Source organism: Phycodurus eques, chromosome 9 (assembly GCF_024500275.1).
Source record: "Phycodurus eques isolate BA_2022a chromosome 9, UOR_Pequ_1.1, whole genome shotgun sequence".
NCBI classification, from domain to species: domain Eukaryota; kingdom Metazoa; phylum Chordata; class Actinopteri; order Syngnathiformes; family Syngnathidae; genus Phycodurus; species Phycodurus eques.
Genome location: NC_084533.1, coordinates 6,319,889 through 6,341,329, shown reverse-complemented (window position 1 = coordinate 6,341,329; position 21,441 = coordinate 6,319,889). Strand labels below are relative to the sequence as shown.

The window sequence follows — 21,441 nt, the reverse complement described above, 5'->3', positions numbered from 1 at the left end:
CCTAGTGAGGAGAAGCGGCTCGGAAAATGGATGGATGGAGGTACTCAATGAACTATTCTAAAGAAATTAATTGGAATACATTTCAATTTTGTGACTATTTACAAAATGTTTCACAATTTTTTTAAACATGAATAACCCAAGAGTTGAAAAGTTTAGAATTCCACTAATGTTTTCATGAAAACTTGCCTTACGACTCACACAAAATTTGGGATTCTTACAAGAATTAAGCTCAGCGAATGTCAAAGGATGAACTTTGCAGGAGTGTTTTGCTTTTTCTTTGGCTTTTAGGGACTGTACCCCGCCTCTCGACCAGAGATAGCTGGGATGGGCTCCAGCACGCCCGCAACCCTAGTGAGGCTAAGCGGAACGAAAGATGAATGAATGAATGAATGTATTAGGCTACAGATTTTCACAATTATAATGTGTCTTTGTTTGTTGGCTGGTAGGATGCACTCTCTTGTCAGTGTGCAGATTTTTTGGGACGATAACTGAAACGAGTGAGTGTGATCACACACGTGCACACACAGGATACATGTAAGTGAAGACAAAGCCAAGAGAAGACCAACCTGAGTGAGCCAACAGTTGGTGGTCATGATCTGTTCCCTCTCATTCTGAAACACACACAGACTGAAGGTTCACATAGAGCTCCTGATGCCTCTTAATAAAAATGCTTTTCATCCGTGTCATCATTATCATTATTTTAGAAGGCATGGCATGACCGATGTTCCTCACCACATTGATCAGCTGAGCGAGAGACACTTGGATGTAAATGGTGACTTGCTGGCTGTTGTTGACGGCCGGTCTGATCAGTTTGTTGTATCGGTCACCTGACAACAGGTGACCCACCAGACGCTCCTCCACCTCTGCACAAAAGGCAGCTGCAAGTGCACACACACACACACACACACAAAATATAATTCTTAACAGGACTGTGCTTGACATCCAACAGACACTCACTGGCAACTGCAGTTGGTACACCTTTGTTGTGTCTGAGAAATGTGGAAAGAAATTCAAGAATTCAATCATGTTCAACAAAGTATGTAACTCCAAATCAGAGTTCAAATTACAAAAATAAAGACTCCTAAAATTTCAAGATATTTGACATGCTTTTCAGTGGACAGTGACATTATTCTATTATTAGTTATAGTTGTTTTGTTGTTTTTAGTATTTTTGTTCATGTTTGAAAGATACAGTCAGGAGATCTGAGTCTAAATCTTCCGTTGGAGCATACTCTATGCGGAGTTTGCATGTGCGAATTGGGAACAGGTGAGTCCTATGATTGGGTATAAAAGGAGCTTCCCTGAATTGCTCAGTCATTCACAAGCAAATATGAGGCGAGGTTCACCTCTTTATGAACAAGTGCGTGAGAAAATAGTCCAACAGTTTAAGGACAATGTTCCTCAACGTACAATTGTGAGGAATTTAGGGATTTCATCATCTACGGTCCATAACATCATCAAAAGGTCGCCCGTGACCCTAGTGAGGAGAAGCGGCTCGTGACCTTCGATCCCTCAGACGGCACTGCATCAAAAACCGACAACAATGTGTAAAGGATATCACCACACGGTCTCAGGAACACTTCAGAAAACCAATGTCAGTAAATACAGTTCGGCGCTACATTCGTAAGTGCAACTTGAAACTCTACTATGCAAAGCAAAAGCCTTTTATCAACAACACCCAGAAACGCTGCTGGCTTCTCTGGGCCCGAGCTCATCTAAGATGGACTGATGCAAAGTGGAAAAGTGTTCTGTGGTCCGACGAGTACACATTTAAAATTGTTTTTGGAAATTGTGGACGTCGTGTCCTCCAGGTCAAAGAGGAAAATAACCATCTGGACTGTTATGGACGCAAAGTTCAAAAGCCAACATCTGTGATGGTATGGGGCTGTGTAACTTACACATCTGTGAAGGCACCATTAATGCTGAAAGGTGCATACAGGTTTTGGAGAAACATATGCTGCCATCCAAGCAATATATTTTTCATGGATGCCCCTTCTTATTTCAGCAAGACAATGCCTAACCACATTCTGCACGCTTTACAACAGTGTGGCTTCATAGTAAAAGAGTGCGGGTACTAGACTGGCCTGCCTACAGTCCAGACCTGTCTCCCATTGAAAATGTGTGGCGCATTATGAAGCGTAAAATATGACAACGGAGACCCCAGACTGTTGAACAGCTGAAGCTGTACATCAAGCAAGAATGGGTAAGAATTCCACCTACAAAGCTTCAACAATTACTGCCCTCAGTTCCCAAACGTTTATTGAATGTTGTTAAAAGAAAAGGTATGTTACACAGTGGTAAACATGACCCTGTACCAGCTTTTTTGGAAGGTGTTGCAGCCATTAAATTCTAAGATAATTATTATTTACTAAAAACAATAAAGTTTCAAACTGATGAAGATTAAATATCTTGTCTTTGTCCATCCATCCATCCATTTTCTACCGCTTATCTGAGGTCGGGTCCCAAGGGCAGCTTTAGCAGGGACGCCCAGACTTCCCTCTCCCCAGCCCAGTGTGTCCAGGGTCGTCCCCGGGGTCTCCTCCTGGTGGGACGTGCCCGAAACACCTCACCGGGGAGGCGTCCGGGAGGCATCCGAATCAGATGCCCCAGCCACCTCATCTGGCTCATCTGGCTCCTCTCAATGCGGAGAAGCAGCGGCTCTACTCTGAGCCCCTCTCGGATGACCGAGCTTCTCACCCTATCTCTAAGGGAGAGCCCGGACACCCTGCGGAGGAAACTCATTTCGGCCGCTTGCATCCTGGATCTTGTTCTTTCGGTCACGACCCACAGCTCGTGACCATAGGTGAGGGTAGGAACATAGATCGATCGGTAAATCGAGAGCTTCGCCTTTCAGCTTAGCTCCTTCTTTACCACAACGGACCGATACAAAGTCTGCATCACTGCAGACGCTGCACCGATTCGCCTGTTGATCTCTCATTCCATTCTTCCCTCACTTGTGAACAATACCCCAAGATACTTGAACTCCTCCACTTGGGGCAGGATCACATCCCTGACCTGGAGAGTACACGCTACGCTTTTCCGTGGCCTCAAATTTGGAGGTGCTGATTCTCATCTCTGCCGCTTCACACTCGCCTGCGAACTGCTCCAGTGAGAGTTGGTGGGCACGGCTTGATGAAGCCAACAGAACCACATCATCTGCAAAAAGCAGAGATGCAATACTGAGGCCACCAAACCGGACCCCCTCTACACCTTGGCTGCGCCTAGAAATTCTGTCCATAAAAGTTATGAACAGAATCGGTGACAAAGGGCAGCCTTGGCGGCGTCCAACCCTCACCGGGAACGAGTCCGACTTACTGCCGGATATGTGGACCAAACTCTGACTCCGGTCGTACAGCAACCGAACAGCCCGTATCAGGGGGTTCGGTACCCCATACTCCCGAAGCCCTCTCCCCCCCAGGACTCCCCGAGGGACACGGTCAAACGCCTTCTCCAAGTCCTTGTCTTTGTAGTGTATTCAATTAAATATAGGTTGAACATGATTTGCAAATCATTGTATTCTGTTTTTATTTATGTTTAACACATCGTCCCAACTTCATTGGAATTGGGGTTGTAAAACCAAAATGTAGTCATCCAAATATTTACTTGAGTAAGAATAAGAAAGTACTCAATGAAAAAACTACTCAAGAGTACATTAGGACCTGACTACTTTTTTAACGGACCATTAAAAACAAAGTTAAGTCAAGTTGATTTGGATATCCCTTAATCACAAGCGTCTCAAAGGGCTTCACAGGCTGTTAGATATATTTTAGTAGTTATCATTTATTTGCTTAGCTTGCATTAGTATTTTGCATTAGTAGCTTGCATTAGTATTTTGCATTAGTAGCTTACATTAGTATTATGGACAATATTTAGATAGAAAGATGTCTCGCCTTCAAGAAGATGACTCAGCAACATTTGATGGAAGGGCGCCTTGACCAAGGACGTGATCGGATGTGGTCGGGGACGGGACAGGTGTCGTCTGGTCCTATGTTTTGTGTTGTGTCTTAATGCTTAGAACATTATGTCTTGTAGAACCCTCCTATTTTCAAATAAATGTAGGAGCGACGGGGGAGATTGTTTAGAGCGTGTTGAGAGGCTGTAACCTGAACAATCTCCCATGCGCCCTCCTCATGAGTAAAATGACCAACGTCTTCATTCCTTTTGTGTTTATTCATGATAATGTTTGGTGAGATAAATCCAACACAGGCCCACAGAGTTGGCAATGATTGACGAAATCCCCTAATCTCAACCCCCCAATCGGGCAAGCAAAAACTCAAAACCCCATTTGGGGAAAAAAAAGAAACCTTGAGAAGGGACTGAAGATGGGGGGGATCCCCCTTCAAGGATGACCAGGCTGCAATGGATGTTGAGTGGGCAATATTTATCACATAGTCCAATGCTGTAGAGTGTTCATTACGATGGCAAGATGCTGTACAATGTTCATTAGGAAATACAAAAGAGTCCATTTTAAGAGAAAAGGCGCCGCAGGGTAGACGCCTTTAGTGGTTCTGCCTCAGGACCTGGCACGGTCGGTCAGAGCAGAATCCTCCATGGGGAAGTGATCCACCTCAGATCTTGTCCCAGTTGGTCGGTGCAGAACCCAAACAGTAACAGCAAAGATCAACAAAAGTGTCCAAAACCTAAATAAAACTCCAAACAAAACAAAATAATTTCATTAAACAAATGGAGAATCACACTTGTGCAACCTTAAAATGTGAATTACCACAAATGCAAAAAGGGTACATACCTGTATATCATTTGTGGTTAATGCAAAATGCACTGTAACTGTTTGGAACAACAAAATAGACATTCAAACACAAGCCAGAAGGGAAATTTAAAACATCTGTCACAAACCTAAATAGTCATGAGAGAACAGAACATCTAATACATTGAATGCAATTAGAAGAGGCTCTAACTGCTGCTTTTGTGTTCAGTACCACTTATCCAGATGTGACAACATGGTTCAAATGGTTCAAAACAATTTAGGAGAGCAAAGCTTTATTGTGGCTCAATGGATACATTCTGACAAGTTAATTTAATCTGATAGCACTGACACGCTAAATATGTGTGCATCCAAACATGATTTTTGTTGTCAACATGTTTTCTTTTTGTACCTCAGTGGACATGAACTATTCTCCATAAAATGAAGCAAAACATGTTCCCATGAGAATATAATGGAAAATCAAACAAAGCGTTTAGCAAGCGGCCTTACATTCAAAGCAGTACTTCTGCAGTGTTCATGTAGGGTCATGTTCTCCCATGTGCGTAAGTCAGAAAAAGCCTTTGCTAACTTGGACCACATAAGGGGAATCGGGCCCAACACTGGCATATCGATATGTATGTTCCTGGCGTAAGACTCCAGTGTCAACAAACATGTCATCACGCATTGTGAAATTTAAAGACCTTGTAAGATCATTAGTTAAATGTTACTGAAACCATTACCTGCACAAGTAATACAGGTGGTTAAAAATGTCTGTTATATACTATTACACTGCATTACCTATCAAATAAAATCCAACTTAATTCTTGGAAGAGCAAACGAAAGTATCCTAACAAATTTCATTCCAAAAAGCCAAAATATCCTCTGGCTGTTATGCAATGCTATTCCATTAGACGCCATGCCAAAAATGTCCAACCACAGAGTGCAACTGCCTCTAAATAAACATTCCACTTCTCTGATTTTCACTTCTCTAATTTCATCATCTCAGTCGAGTGCTTATCGGGACGATGCATTCGTATCAGGCTAACGTGGGGTGTTGAGGGGGCCTCGCGTTGCATAATGTGTGTGTCTGAAGCAATTAGCTATGCTGACTAGTTACCTGGGGCCAGATGTAAACACACTTGGTTTGATCCCGCCCCCATGCACAGGTAGATCTTTGCGCTTCTTTTGATAGGATGCGTCACATCTGAGGTGTTGTGTGCAACTTTCTTTGGCTCCAGCGAGTGAACGTTAACTGGTAAAAGTGATATTGTAAACACAAACTGTTGTCGAAAAGGTCTACGGAGCCACAAACGTGACATGGCTGCAGAATTGTGGCCACGGGATAGGTATAACGTGCATGGAAAATGCAAAAGAGTTTGACATCATTCAAATGAACAACCTGGATGTCTACGCACTCCTTCACTAGAAACCGCAATACCCAACGTCCTGAAATTACCTAATGTAAACATTGGCACTTATTCCATAGTTCTGGACTTATAATTGATGTCTGCAGAAAGAAATTCCCCCAAAAAAGACTCAGTAGTAATTTTCGGCATGTTTTCTGATTACGTCATTTATTTTCAGACAGATTTTGGCCCTCCCCATTTAGATTGAAACCTGCATGAACCTGCTGACGTCAGAGACAGAAGACGAGCATATTTCCGTATACTATTACGGGTCTTGGTTGCTTCACAACTCGAAACTATTGGTCTGTCCCCAGTTTGTTTTTTTACGCATTATTAACCAATTTAAAGTAGTGAAAATAGCTTGAGAACAAATCTATAAACAGTCTTGAACGTTCAAAAAGTGTTGTAAAACTGGCTATTTCCTCATTCCGCGGAAGCCTTGCGGTATATTGTTGCCTCTGTTCAAAGTATTGATGTTTATTTTTAGACAGTAATGAGGGAAAATAGTAAGGTTAGATAATGTACATTTGAGTAGGCTTGTTTTGTTCAAATCAATCGCTGAAATGGTTCATTGCAGAAGGAAGCTGCAGGAGCCACGAAGGAAAGTGCCTGCAGATTAATTTCCACAAAAAACAGGTAATTGTTTTAATTATTGCATCTGAGACCTTAGAAAAAGCACCTGGTGAGGACACGCAACACCGAACCGACAGGATGCGGGAAATGAGCACGGCAGTCCTACTGATCAGTGGTGCGGTGGGATGCTTTTATAGTGTCTAAACACCTCTAAGAAACTGTGAGTTGACATCGTAATACAACCTAAAGCCTATAGCGTGTCTATAGAACTTATTAGTAAATGAACACCATATTACATGCATGTTAGTCAAGTGGTGTATGAAGTTGCTGTGCCGGCACACTGAGGAAGGGGTGGACGTGGCTCGCAAGTTGGAGGGGTTGAGGGGAGTGGGGGGGGGGGGGGGGGCAATGCGTCCGTCCCGTGGGGGAATCAGTCAGGGGGACGCTACCCAATCCCAAGGACCCAGGGTAGTCCCCCAGCTCAACCGAAGGGTGCCAGGAGAGGGAAGAGGAAGGCAGGGAGACACAATGGTATGTCTCCCCACGGCCCGACAACTGAAAGGGGGTTCACAGACCCCACGAGTTAAGCCACGAGAAATGTGAATACCCACCACCTACACTATTACTATGGTTCCCACGTCCCCGACTGGCAACCATTGTCCCTGTCCCGTGATCGTGTGTGGTGGGGTCACGAGGCAATGACAGTCACCCCCACCCAGGCCAACCAGCTCCCCAAAGGATGTACGAATGTATGTGGTGCATTAAAACTCCTCCATATGAATCTGATGTTGCAAGCAGAAGATTCTGACCTGGAAAAATCTCACAATGTTAAAATCCAAAATGTAATCAATTCTGAGAGATTTCTTAGCCACCATTCAAATAAAAGCATTTTTAAAAACTTGATATTCAAAGTCGGTAGCCCGGAGGGGGCAGTTAGCTGGGATAGGCTCCAGCATACATGCGACCCAAGTGAGAATAAACGGTGTAGAAAATGAATGGATGGATGGATGGATATTCAAAGTGTCCTTCCTGTTATTTGCTGACCTATTGAAGATTACCAATGTAGATTGAAAGATCAAGAAGCATACACACACGCCCACGGCAATAGTTGGTGAAGCGATGTTTAAATGTCGTGCTGCAAAGCCTCACCAATTTGTTGCTCGAGCAAAATAGCTTGCTGCTTGATTGAATGGGTGTTGAAAGTATGTGTGCGCGCATGTGTGTGTGTGAGTGAGCTCCTGAACAGATGTATTTGTGCATCAATACTGACTACCTACTTAGTAAAAATAAAGGATCATCTTAGACTACACATACAGGACCTTGCATGTCAGCAGTGCTTGCAATGTGCCGCCCGTACGACCATAAAGATTTGACACAAGCGCACACACATATTCACCACAGGGCTGTTTTCATCCATGTAATGAACACAGAACACAGTCTGACTGAGTCACAGAACTTCAGTGACAGTGGCTGGTTTCAAACACGCTGCCAGAGTTTTGTACATTATAAACTCCTGAGCCCACGTTATTAAGTTTGTTTCTAAACAATCACAAATGTTGCAAATAACATTGAATAGCCTTATGTTGTTATTCCAGTCTTTCTTCTTATTGTGTGTTATTTAAGGCATTTGTGGCAGCCTGGTTTACTATTCATGCATCATGTTTGCTTGACAGGACAGTTGAAACTGCAGGGCAAAAACAGTACAAAGCAAATGTAGATGAGGTAAGAGGTCAATGGTTGTATTTACAGCCAAAAGGGACAAATGCATCCGCCTAGAACAACAAAAATATGTTGCTTAATATGTTATTTGCTGATCTTTCAGAAGTAGTGGCAAGAATTAGTTTTGATTTTATTTTAATAGTCACGGATTAGAGTTCGTGTGAAGCAAGTTGGTACATTTGCCACACATTCAAGGGGCTCTGGGTTCAAATCTCATCTCAGGCTTTGCAGTGTGGAATTTGCATGTTCTCTCCGGGTGCTCTGGCGTCCTCCCATATTCCAAAAACCATGTAGTTTAATTGAAGGCTAAATTGTCAGTAGGTGTGAATGTGAGTGTGAATGTTGTTTTTGTCATTAAGTGCCCTTCGATTGTTTTGTTTTTTTATTCCGCTTCTCACAGCAAAGTCAGCTGGGATACGTTCAAGCCCACCCAAGATCCTGATGAGGACAAGCGCTATAGAAAATGCAGAGATGAAGTTACTCATTTTAAAGGACAGTAATATCATTTGAAGCTGTGACGAGAACACATGTACAGAAGCGGTGGACCACAACTAAGTCCATACAGCAGTACTGTCACACCAACACCCAGTAACAACTGACAAATTCTATTCAAAACAAAACTATTCATTCCAAATGTGTCTCCAAGTCAGCTCAAGGATGACATGCTGCTGTTGATCCAAATGGATTGTGTGCTTTAGAATTGTAGATGTGCCTGTAGCGCTCTCTAAATATGCAAACATCTGACTAGTTTAAAAGACTTCCAAGATGGTTCATTTAATATTCATAGGCTCACTGTATTTATTTTAGCATGTTTTGTCTGAGTACAAATGAATCAGACAAGGTCCTGATGACCATGCAGAAAATGAAGTAAGTTCAGTGTCCGTGTCTCACGAGTAGTTTCCGCATCATAACTGTAGGGGAGCTCAGAAGCAGCCTTCCATTGTCTTCGGGGTCACATGTGCAGGCTGCAGCCTATCCCAGCTGACTTGAGGCTTGACTGTACTACTAATACAGCAGACGTAAGTTTGGAAATTGAGTGTAAGAAAATTAAGCGTTCCTTTTTAAAGGGAGCAACGTGTAGTCATTTGAACCTAAAATAATCTGCTTCACAACGAATTGAAATCAGAGTTTTTCTTAAAAGCTCAATCTCAAATCACCTTGGTGGTCCATATTGTAATATTGCTGGACCAGCCCGGGCACCTACGGTGTTAGGACTAGCATCTGTGTGCATGTCAACTGTTATGAGTTCTGTTTAGTACGTTTTAAAAAGCTTTACCGCACACTAATTTATTATTCAAGGTATTTCAATTTGACACGGTGCACAACTGGTTAGCACATCTGCCTCACAGTTCTGAAGATCCGGATTCAAATCCGGCCTCGCCTGTGTGGACTTTGCACGTTCTCCCCATGCTTCCGTGAGTTTTCTCCGGGTAGTCCGGTTTCCTCCCACATCCCCAAAACATGCATGGTAGATTAATTGAAAACTCTAAATTGCCCGTAGGTGTGAATGTGAGTGCAAATGGTTGTTTGTTTATGTGTGCCCTGCGATTGGCTGGCGACCACTTCCGGGTGTACCCCGCCTCTCGCCCAGAGTCAGCTGAGATAGGCTCCGGCACGCCCGCGACCCTCGTGAGGATAAGCGGTACGGAAAATGGATGGATGGTATTTCAACTAACAAGCTAAATGATGTTAGAAGTTGTAACACAGGTGAGTCCAATTTGTGTTTAGCATGAACAAATGCACAATTGCTGTTGCCAAATTCTATATTTTACAGTTTTCTGAAAGTATATTACATTTTACAGCTGTAAGGGCGTCTTAACAAAATTGTGTGATTTAACCAAACAAGTACAGCGCAAACTCCATTCCAGGAAGGTGCTCTCTGATTGTTTTCAGATTTTATAAAACAAATTTGTATGGATAATGATTAAAATATAATAATAATAATAATAATAATAATAATAATGACAGGTGCCCATCAATGGGTAAAAAGATTCTATCAGAACACCCCTAACTCACCAGCCCCGACCCCACCACTCCCAGTGGACGAATGAGAAAATTCGCTCAGCACCAAAGACCCCGAATATATTAGGATGGCGAAAACTTACAATCTAAAATTGTGGCTGGTGACCAAAACAGTTCATGTCAAGCCCTGTTTATCTTTCATTACAACGTTCAACTCTGTTGCGGGCCTACCGGGCTTAATTATTATGTCATTGTTTGAAATTGTATAAAAGGGCACCAGACACCAAAATAAGCAACACTACTGTCGGAATCCTTTTCAAAGGCACTTAATTAGGCAAAAAAGAATCTGGACACTTTCCGCCTGACACGGTCACAGTTCCCACTGATCCATTATTGTCTTTTATAACCGGAATGTGCCTGTGTAAAGAATACACCATTTACATCCAAATTAATGTTAAATGGGAGTCAGCACAGGCCTGCCACCATTTAACTTGCCTCTGATTAACCCCAAATAAATTTCAGATGTTCTAGTAGGGGTTGAATTTCCAAAAGGTTTGTTTGCAAACACAACGTGGCTCATCACCAAAAGAACACCATAGCAACAGTGGAGCAGGGTGGTGGCAGCATCATGCTTTGGGGCTGTCTTTCTTTAGCTAGACCTGGGGCCTTGGGTGAGGTAGAGGGAATTAGGAACAGTCCATATACTGTAGCAGTCAGTATTTGCGCAAAACCTTCAGGCTTGTGCTCGAAAGCAATAAAAATGTCAGGAAAAGCATACCAAAGTAGTTGAACTTTATTTGTGGTTAATCAGTAGCACTTTAAATTGTGTGCTGACTCCCATTTGTGTGCTGACTCCCATTTAGCATAAGTTTGAATGTAATTGGTTAGTTCAGAAGAGGATGTGCACACTTGTGCAACCGCATTGTCGCATTTGTTTATTTTTACTTCCGATCTTGGAAGTATGTTTTTTTTTCAACTGATCTGGAGAGGCTAAAGGTCACATTATTAGTGGGAAAGGTTTTGAAATGATTTATCTTGGCCTCTTTTTTAATATCACATTTTTAAATATCATTTGAACAGGGTTGTCTAGACTTTTTACATCCATTGTATTATCCGATGGCACCAAAGTTTGGTGCAATTTTAGAGGCGTAATTTCCCAAATATTTAGGTTAATCTGGGTAATTTTACTATGGTTTGTTTTCCCAAGAAGGGGACTCTCGTGGCTTTGTTTCACTGCATGATAGTTCTGTGTTATTTTAACACAATCTGAGTTACTATGCAATTTCTCATTTCTGTGAGATCAGACATTAAACATAACTTGGTCGAGTGATAGCTTCCATGCATGTTTGGCTGTGAAAAAAACATTGCACATTTGATTTCGCTGGTTTGCTTACGCCGACCGCCTGGAGCATTTTTGGGCTGTCGCGTTTGACAGGGCAGCAAACCCGAGTATGACAGCTGCATGGCCAGTTTCCATGTCGACGTCACCCAGGGCAAAAATCACCAGAGGAATATGTGCGTGGTTAAGCATTCAGCCCAGACCTGTTGTGCAAACACTTTTGATCTGACATCAGCAAGATACACGTCTCCTGACATCTCAAAGTGTGCAAGTTGGCAGCTTTGGATGACAGAATCACGGGGTTTTGCATTTGCGGCCACGCTGAAGGCTGTCACATTCGTCACGCCTGCAATGGAACGACCGGATGACTGCAAAGAAGAGGTGCTCTGCCAGAAAGCAGAGGTACATTTTACACACATCACTCCACATTACTATATCACATATATCTGACTGAGGAAGACAAGTTTTGAGAATTGGAGCATCACGACAATCAATGACAAGGTTTAAAATCCCTGCAGACAACAAGTGGTCTGTCAGGATGATACAGAGAGGAGCACTACAATAAATGTAGACTGTCATGGTAAGACAATTGCATGATAAAATTCAATTATATCATGTTGAATTAGTGATTATCACATTTAATCCTAATAGGTCAGAGCCAGCCAGAAAATCTTTGATTTGTTTGCAATAAAAGCTGTTTCAGTCCATGCAACTTTAATTCAAGGCAAATTCAGACCATATTTTTAAATCCAGTCCTCGGGCAGGCAAAATTCACTTTGACACCACCTTTTCCAGCTCCTTCCTTCCTGTCAACACTATCTAACAATGATGCTGATCCTGAAACAGACTGGCCACACATTGGGGAAAGCTTGTATCAGATCCTAAAAGACAGTGGGTACCCGAGCATCAGTTTTGAGGCAGGACGTGTTTGTTTGCATCAACACAAGAAAAGGAACGAAAGCCATTTGTGCGCCACTCACACAGGATGTGATGACATCATTGGAAGACACGCATGGGGTGGCAAAGGAGACCGGATAGAAGAGGAATACAAGAAGACGAACTTCAGTCCTCGCCAGGAGCAGAACTGGCTCCAGACAAAATTTTAAAGACTGCTACTTTTTAACTTTTGCCATAAATATGTTTTTTAATTCTTATGTTAGTTAATAAATCAAGGATGGTGAATTCAAAACCTGACCAAGCGCCTCAGTCATTGTTGGACGTGTGTCGGCCCTTCTGTTTGAGAGACCCGTTTTTAGCCGAAAACAGTACCCAGAGAAAGCACGCAAGCACAGGGAGAATATGCAAACTATACACAGGAAGACCATATCCGGGATTCAAACCCCCAATCTCCAAACTGTGAGGTGGATGTTGTAACCACTCATCCAGATGCTGCAGGATTAAGAGATCAAAATCAAACATTTACCAAAACAACCAGCAGCAAAAGGTAAAAGAGAGGCCAAAAGGATGGCTAGCTAAAAGGTGTTCTGTGAGAGTGTAAAATGTGGCGTGGGATTCCATAAACATATTAGCAGGATTCATATCCATCACACTTCCTACAAAAAGCAAGCACTAGAAACTTCATTAAAAAATCACACGCGAATGCTGAAAAATTCTCTTGCACACGCCACCATGGGATCTTTTGAAGTGTAGACAATTAAAAAGAATCTGAATCCTCTTTATTGCCAAATATGTCAAAAGCACACAAGGATTTGTCTCCGGTAGTTGGAGCCGCTCTAGTATGACAATAAACAGCCATTTTGACAGTAAATACTTTGAGACATAAAAACACACTGTAGAGTCACTTAGCCTCAAGAGGGAAGAACCTGTTGGAATGTCTGCTTGTTATAGTTTGCATTGTTGGATAGCGCCTACCGGAGGGAAGGAGCTGGAAGAGGTGGTTACCAGAATGTGGAGGCTCCAAGAGGATTTTGCATGCTCTTGTCTTAGTTCTGGCAGCGTGCAAGTCCTCGAGGGGGGGTAGGGCGGTACAGACGATTTTTCTGGCAGTGCTAATTGTCCGTTGCAGTCAGAGTTTGTCCTTTTTTGTGGCAGCACCAAACCAGACTATGATGGATGAACACACGACTGATTCGATGACTGCTGTGTAGAACTGCCTCAACAGCTCCTGTGGCAGGCCGTGCTTCCTCAGAAGCCACAGGAAGTATAGCCTCTGCTGGGCCTTTTTGAGGCTGGACTTGATGTTGGTCTCCCACTTCAGGTCCTGAGAAACTGTAATTCCAGGGAACTCCAGCCGTTCCACTTCCTGTCTATACGCAGACTCGTCACCGTCTTTGATTAGGCCGATGACTGTGGTGACATCTGAAAACTTCAGGAGTTTGACAGCCAGGTGCGTTGAGGTGCAGTAGTTCGTGTAAAGGCGCCCCTGGTGCTGATGGTGTGTGTGGATGAGCTGGTGTCCCCCAGCCTCACCTGCTGTGTCCTGCCTGTCAGCTGTAAATCCATTGGCAGATGGCAGGCGAGACGCTGAGCTGGAGAAGCTTGGAGGAGAGGAGCTCCCCGAACTCCTCTCCTCCTAGTGTTGAACGCAGAGCTGAAGTGCACGAACACGATTCCCGCGTAGGTCCCCGCACCGTCGAGGTGTTCTAGGATGAAGTGCAGTCCCATGTTGACTGCGTCATCCACAGACCCGATTGCTCGGTAAGCAAACTGCAGCGGTCCAGCAGGGGTCCTGTGATGCTCTTGAGGTGGTCCAGCACGAGGCGTTCAAATGACTTCCTGACCACAGATGTCAGGGCAACAGGCCTGTAGTCATTCAGACCCAAAATCTTAGGTTTCTCGGGGACTGGGATGATGGTGGAGCGTTTGAAACAGGATGGTACTTTACACATTTCCAGAGATCTATTGAAGATCTGTGTGAAGACCATGCAGACTTTGAGGTAGGAAGCGGAGACCACTTTGTTGATCTTTTGTAGTTTGAAGATACGTCTCACATCCTGTTTATGAATGGTCAACGCAGACCTCAGAGGTGCGATGGTGGTCGGTGGTACGGCTGGGTGGATGTGGGGTTAGAAAGTGTCGTTTTCAAATCTGCAATAGAAGGTGTTCAAATCGTCAGCTCGTCCTCTTTTGTTCTCCGCTTGGGGGAATGGTCGCTTGTAGTTGGTTAGCGATTTTAATCCTCACCAGACTTAGAGTCGTTGGCAGTAAACTGTTTTTCTGCATAACTTCTCTTTGCGATGGAAATTGTTTTCGTCAGTTGATTTCTAGCGCGATTGTACAGGGCTCTGTCACCACTTCTATAGGCGTCCTCTTTAGCCTGGCAAAGTTTCTTAAGTTTGGCAGTGAACCCGGCTTGTTGTTATTGAATGCCCGAAATGTCTTTGTTGGTACACACACATCCTCACAGAAACTGATATAGGATGTGACACTGTCCGTATATTCATCCAGGCTGCCAACTGAATTTTCAAAGACACTGCAGTCTGTGCAGTCAAAACAGCTTTGAAGTTCTATCTTTGCTTAATTGTTCAACTTCTTCACTGTTTTCACCATGGGCTTTGCACATTTAAGTTTGTTTCTGTATGTTGGTATTAAGTGAATTAAGCAGTAATCAGACAAACCCAGAGCTGCACGGGGGATAGCACGGTATGTGTCATTTAGCGTACAGTTTACTATTTAGCGTACAGTGGTCCGGAATGTTGTTTGTGGTTGAGTGTAGCTTTGTTTAAGTCCCCAAGAATAATGAGAGGTGAATCTGGTTGTTTTTTTTTCAAGTTTGTTTACTTGTTCAGCAAGCGTTAGCAGTGCAGCGCTCAGCCTGGAGAGGAATGTACACACCCGTGAGGATGAAAGAGGTGAACTCGCGTGGTAAGGAGAATGGCTTACAGTTCAAAAACAGCAACTCCAAGTCCAGGCTGCAGTGTGTGATGAACTCTGTGTTGTCGGTACACCATTTTTTGTTGATATAGAAGCATATTATATTTATATTTGTTTTCCCCGATAGCTCCGTGACACAGTCCGCTGGTTGGGAGGCTGGAAGCATTACAGCACCATCGGGGACGTAGCCATGTCTCCGTGAAGCACAGGGCAGCGGAAAATCCGGTCTTCACTGGTCTTTGTGAGAAGATGAAGCTTGTCCATTTTATTGAGTAGAGGGCGTAGATTTGCGAGGTGAATCGATGGGAGAGGCATTCGGAATCCTCTCTTACGGAGCTTGACCTGCACTCCGACTCGCTTCCCAATGTGGCGTCGCCTTCATGCACCGTAGATGACAGCCAATCCACCGCTTCGTCACTCAGAGAAAAACATTAGTAAAAGTTGGTGGAAGGACGTCCGCAGTAGACTCCCTTATGTTTAACAGGTCTTACCTTGTCTAATGTCTCCAAAGACGAAGAAAAACACAAGAACATAGAACTGGAGAGCTCGTTACCGAGGCGACCACACGGTTAGGCGCCATGATGTAGCTATGTACAATGATTCCATTCTGACAGGTCACAATGACTCTACTGTGACTACAGAAGATAGGTGGTGCTAGTGACATGGCACTCATCTTCCAACATATGGAGAGAGGTCTTGAGCAGTCAGAACAAAGCCAAAACCAATGGCTGGGACACATATGAGGGTTTTGAGACTTTGGGGAGAATACCAGGAGATCTCGTCACACATGTATGCAGACACACACATACACTAGTGTCTGCCTTGCTGCACTCTCCACACCTCAATAATTTATCGCCTCTAAAAATAAGAATGCCATCATCTTACAAGTGCTAAAACCGCAACACAATCAAAGGTTCTCCACCGAGACTCTCACGCCAAATCAACGTGTGCTAAGGTTGGAAAAAGGATAAAGAAGCCGATGCCATTCCAAACTTTGTTTCCTGTAGGGTTACTTTTAAGATAGTGATGGAGTGATGAAGTGAATTATTCAACCGTTGGCCATCCATTTGGCGGCCTTTCTCATGCCAAAACAAGTTGACATCTAAACATCTTTAGTTTTGTGAAGCCTTAAATGCACATGGCTAAAGAGAGAGAAAGATTCTCCTTCCTTCATTGATTTTATTTCCCCTTAACACATTTTGAGTATTTTTTGACAATGCAGTCCTATAATTTCAGAAGATAAAGGCCTTTTCCGGAATAAAATGCATAGTATTAAGAGACTGAAGTTGTGTTTTCGAACTTCACTTAAAATGACTTTCTTTCCTCGTTAAACTTTGACTTTAATATCATATTATTACAACACAATTCTCATAAGAATATGATTTTTAAATCTGACAAAATACAGTGGACACAAAAAGTTTGTAATGTTTAAAAAATTAAATGAAAACAAGTCATTTCAAAACCTTTTCCACCGTTAATGTGCCCTATAACCTGTACAACTCAATTCAAATTGTTTTCACTTTTTTAAAGGGAATTAATAATAAACAAATGATAAAATGTCATTACACAAGTGTACACCCCCCTTATAAATGAGATGGGGCTGTGTTCTGAATTAACCATTGAAACTTGTGTTAAATGGGAGTAAGCACACACACGCCTCCATTTAAAGTGCCTCTGATTAAAGTTCAGTTGTTGTAGTTGGCATTTTCTGACATTTGTTTGTTTTTTGTTATCTTGGCAAAGCCTGAAGGTTTTGCGCTCACACTGACTACTATTTCCACCTCGTCAGTCAGTTCCTACTGAAGAAAAACAGTCCTAAAATATGACGTGGCCATCGCCATGCTTCATGTAAGTATGGTGAACACCATACCTACATGAAGGAAACAAATTTTGGTGATTCATCCGTCTGTCCATCCGTTTTCTGAGCTGCTTCTCCTCACTTGGGTCGTGGGCGCGCTGGAGCCTATCCCAGCTGTCATCGGGCAGGAGGCGGGGTACACCCTGAACTGGTTGCCAGCCAATCGCAGGGCACATACAAACAAACAACCATTCGCACTCACATTCACACCGACTGGCAATTTAGAGTCTCTAATTCATACATGTTTTTGGGATGTGGGAGGAAACCGGAGTGAAAACGCACGCAGGCACGGGGAGAACATGCAAACTCCACACTGGCGGGGCCGGGGATTGAACCCCGGTCCTCAGAACTGTGAGGCTGACGCTCTAACCAGTCGGCCATTTGGTAATTCAAATGTAGTGTTTTCACCAAACATAACTTCTGGAATTACAGCCAAAACGTTTAACCTTGGTTTTATTGGACGAAAACAAAATCTCCCAAACATGGGTCCTGTGGTATTTTTACTTCCACTCTCGAAAACATTTCTCTTTTTTTTTCAATTCAGTTGAACAGGTTATAGGTCACAACAATGATGAAAACAGTTTAGAAAATATTTATATTGGTGTCATTTTTTCTACATGTTAGAAACCTAGCATTTGAACAAGAGTGTGTTTTACAAACACTCTACATCTTTGATCTTGTAAAGATTACTACTTTTGTTTCATTAAAAATACAGCTTCATTCTCATATTATTACATTTTTATATTTCGAAAAAAACATTTTTCTTAAAAATAGCCAACATCTAAGGGTACACATGGTAGTTCTGTTTTATTGGTGTTAGGAATATAAAGGAGTCCTTGGAAAATGTCTCCCGCCCTCAGGTCCCTGGACCCAAAACGTTTGAGAACCCCTGTTGTAAAGGATGACAAGTGGGGACAACAAGCTCTTCCTTCCCTCAACTTTTCAACACTTAGCATGCAGCAGTGAGCGGATACGCGGTACTCAGAGAGCAACAACATACCAATAGGTGCCAACGACATAATTTATGACTCATCTTCGTCTGCTCTTGCCAAAGAGCTCATTTGAAGCACGTCAAGCAACAGCTTTTGGTCTGAGAACAACACTACGATGAAACGAGCATGATTCTGCCTCTACATACTGTATGCGGTAGGACCCAGGGCCACACAGAGTAGTGTGAGGGCTTTGTGCACTTTAGCCATCCATCCATTTTCTGTAGCACTTATCCTCACTAGGGTTGCTGGAGCCTATCCCAGCAATCTTCGTGCGAGAGGCGGGGTACACCCTGAACTGTTCGCCAGCCAATCGCAGGGCACATATAAACAAACCACCATTCACACTCCCATTCATACCTACGGACAATTTAAAGCAAGGGTGTCAAACTCATTTTTATCACGGGCCACATCGTAGTTATGACTTGCCTCAGAGGGCCGTTATGACTATGAACCCATATAAATGAATCATCACCTCATATAATTGCATATACACAACAAATTGATAGATAACTAGTTTTGAAATCATAAGCCTTTAAAAACATGTTTTTCCAACTCATTAAAAACATGTTAAATAGGGGATTGGCAAGAAAAATGCTTGCAATTTCTAAACGTTATTACAAGTGAAGACAATTAGCAATTTTAATATTTTCACAAGAAACATTAAGGCGTCGGACATGATTTGCTTTCGAGGGCCACATAAAATGATGCGGCGGGCCGGATCTGGCCCCCGAGCCGCCAGTTTGACACCCGTGATTTAGAGTCTTCAATTAACCTAGCATGCATGTTTTTGGGAATGTGGGAGGAAAACCGAGTACCTGGAGAAAACCCACGCATTCCCATAAACGTACTCCTTTGTTGAAAGCCCGCCACAGTTGAAGCTGTGATCGCTGCAAAGGGTAGACCAACATCACATGAAACCATATGGATTTAGAATGCGATATCACTTAAAGTCATCTGTGAGTGTGAGTTTGCAAATCATCCATGCTTTGAATTCACACTCAAACCAAGACAAAGTTTCACTTTAGGCCTGTTGAGTTGTACAGCAGCTCGTGGACTGACACAGTACCAAACCAACTCAACATCGGATCAGCGTCCCGTAATTAAGGTTTAAGATATTTTATTCAAATTCTGTAAAAGAATCAGCTTCCAACACTCATCTTTAGATGGCATTGACATTGATGGAAAGCCATTAAGGCATATGTGGATCGCAAGATCACGTCATGAAATTGCATCATTTACAATGCAGTGTGTGTGTGTGTGTGCGTGTGCGTGTTGTCAAATTCTGTGAAACGTACAGTTTGTAGTTTGTGTTGTTGCTTCACACGCTTTCCTCGTCTTTTGCACAACCTGATGCAATGTGATGCAAGAGCCGTATCAAAAACTCTTGCTAAAGTCCTTGTATGTGGATTTAAGTTTGTTTTATTGGCCCCTTCTGAGTTTCAATGATTGCTTTCAATGAGGGCTTTTATTGTTTTATTATTCGCCATCGAATGAATTCGCCTTTGAGACAAAAAAAACAAGTTCATTTATATTTATATATATATATATATATATATATATATATATATATATATATATATATATATATTGTCATGTAACCGTATTCCTTTGAGTGGCATTAAACACGTTTTCGAATATTTTGCTAACAATAGTTATGTTAATACTTGTTTATTTTTTCCAAATAAATACCTCTTGTATTGTCTGCCCATGTCATTTGATAGAGCTCTTTTTGATATTGATTGTATACGTGTATCTAATGAAGTGTCCAACTGAATTCCTCTCGTGGAAAGTCGCACTTCAGGAATTGAGACGTGCACCGCTTCGCTCACACTCGGCTGTGACCTTCGTTGCAGTGTTATTTGAAATATGCATATATACTGTATACGATTAAGCTTTCCCCTAAAGAGTCAACGCGTCGCTGCGCATGTGACAAGTGACGATTTGACAGCGGAACGGCCAAAACATGTTTGATCCTCTTTGACTGAGCGGCGCCCCGAAGTACAAGCCCAACCGGTGCCGCTTTGGAAGGGTTTGAAAAAGGGGAATTACTCACTTTGTGAGACGGTGACAATCAGGAGAAGCAGCGCCGCTTTCGCCGTCACCGCCATCGTGCAGCGGCTGCACAGTCGACGCGCGTAAACTTGCAGATGAGGCTGTTTTTGTGCTCTTCTTTCACTCGAGGCTCGGAGTGAAACAATAATGGATTATAAAAGGGCGTCGATGCGTGGAATCCCGCCGGAGCAAAGTGTCTATCTGCGGCTCGGATGCATGGAGAGCTCCGCTGACCGCAGCCTGGGCGCAGTCAGTCTGCAGGAGCGCACCGAATGTGCGCAGCGGCACCCGGCTAAAAAGAGCACAGCGTCCCCCACCTTGTTTTCTGTCCTCTTGGCCGATGCAAACGGGGAGTCGAGTGGAGAAATGTGCGGCCATGCAGGAGCAAGCAGCAGTGTCACAATCGTTCTCTCCGCAACGTGGTCATTCCTCCGATAAAAGATTCAAGCTCCCCCGTCTTCTCGTGGCTCTGCAGCCCGCCCAATGCGCTTCCCAGCCGGGGGTCACTTAGTTGTGAGAAAACATCTGTGAGAAAAACTACCCGAGATATTCTCTCAGGGATGAATATTTCAAAGTGAAAAGAAGAATTGGTGGCATGATTCATTAAGCTGATTAAATGTTTCTGAATATAACCTTGGACTCTTTTGAAGTTATTCTAAAAGTACAAACCAAATATACTCTTCCCTTCTCTTTCTTGATCAAGACAAAAATCATTACAAAGACTGGCTTGTGTTGTTGGCCTTATCAGCAGCAAGAACATTTATGTTGGTGTCAAGCAGGCCTTCCCTCAGAGAGGCTGGCTCTGGTGAGGGAAGGTCTGCCATTAAGTCCGCTACAGGAAGCAGAAAATCCCATCAAGTTCTCACATGTCCGGGAAACCAAAAACTATTTGATAAAAAAAAAAAAAGTGAATGTGGCATTATAAAGCACAGTGAAGTCATGCACCTCCCCGCCCCTGGGAGGTCAAAGGTCAGGTCGATGCGCCGAACACAGGCGCTTCATCAC

General features: G+C 43.2%; 1 protein-coding gene across 1 annotated transcript in view; it reads right to left on the bottom strand.

The window, feature by feature from the left end:
- The window catches only part of LOC133407440 (neuronal acetylcholine receptor subunit beta-2-like), a 31,267-nt gene extending 10,097 nt beyond the window's left edge, over window positions 1–21,170 (bottom strand). The window contains exons 1-3 of the mRNA XM_061685343.1: window positions 20,438–21,170; window positions 733–878; window positions 567–611 (exon numbers count right to left, since the gene is read on the bottom strand). Of these exons, the coding sequence (XP_061541327.1) occupies window positions 567–611; window positions 733–878; window positions 20,438–20,492 (246 nt within the window). The 5' untranslated portion in view covers window positions 20,493–21,170. The remainder of the gene's footprint in view (window positions 1–566; window positions 612–732; window positions 879–20,437) is intronic.
- Between the last annotated feature and the right edge of the window lie 271 nt (window positions 21,171–21,441).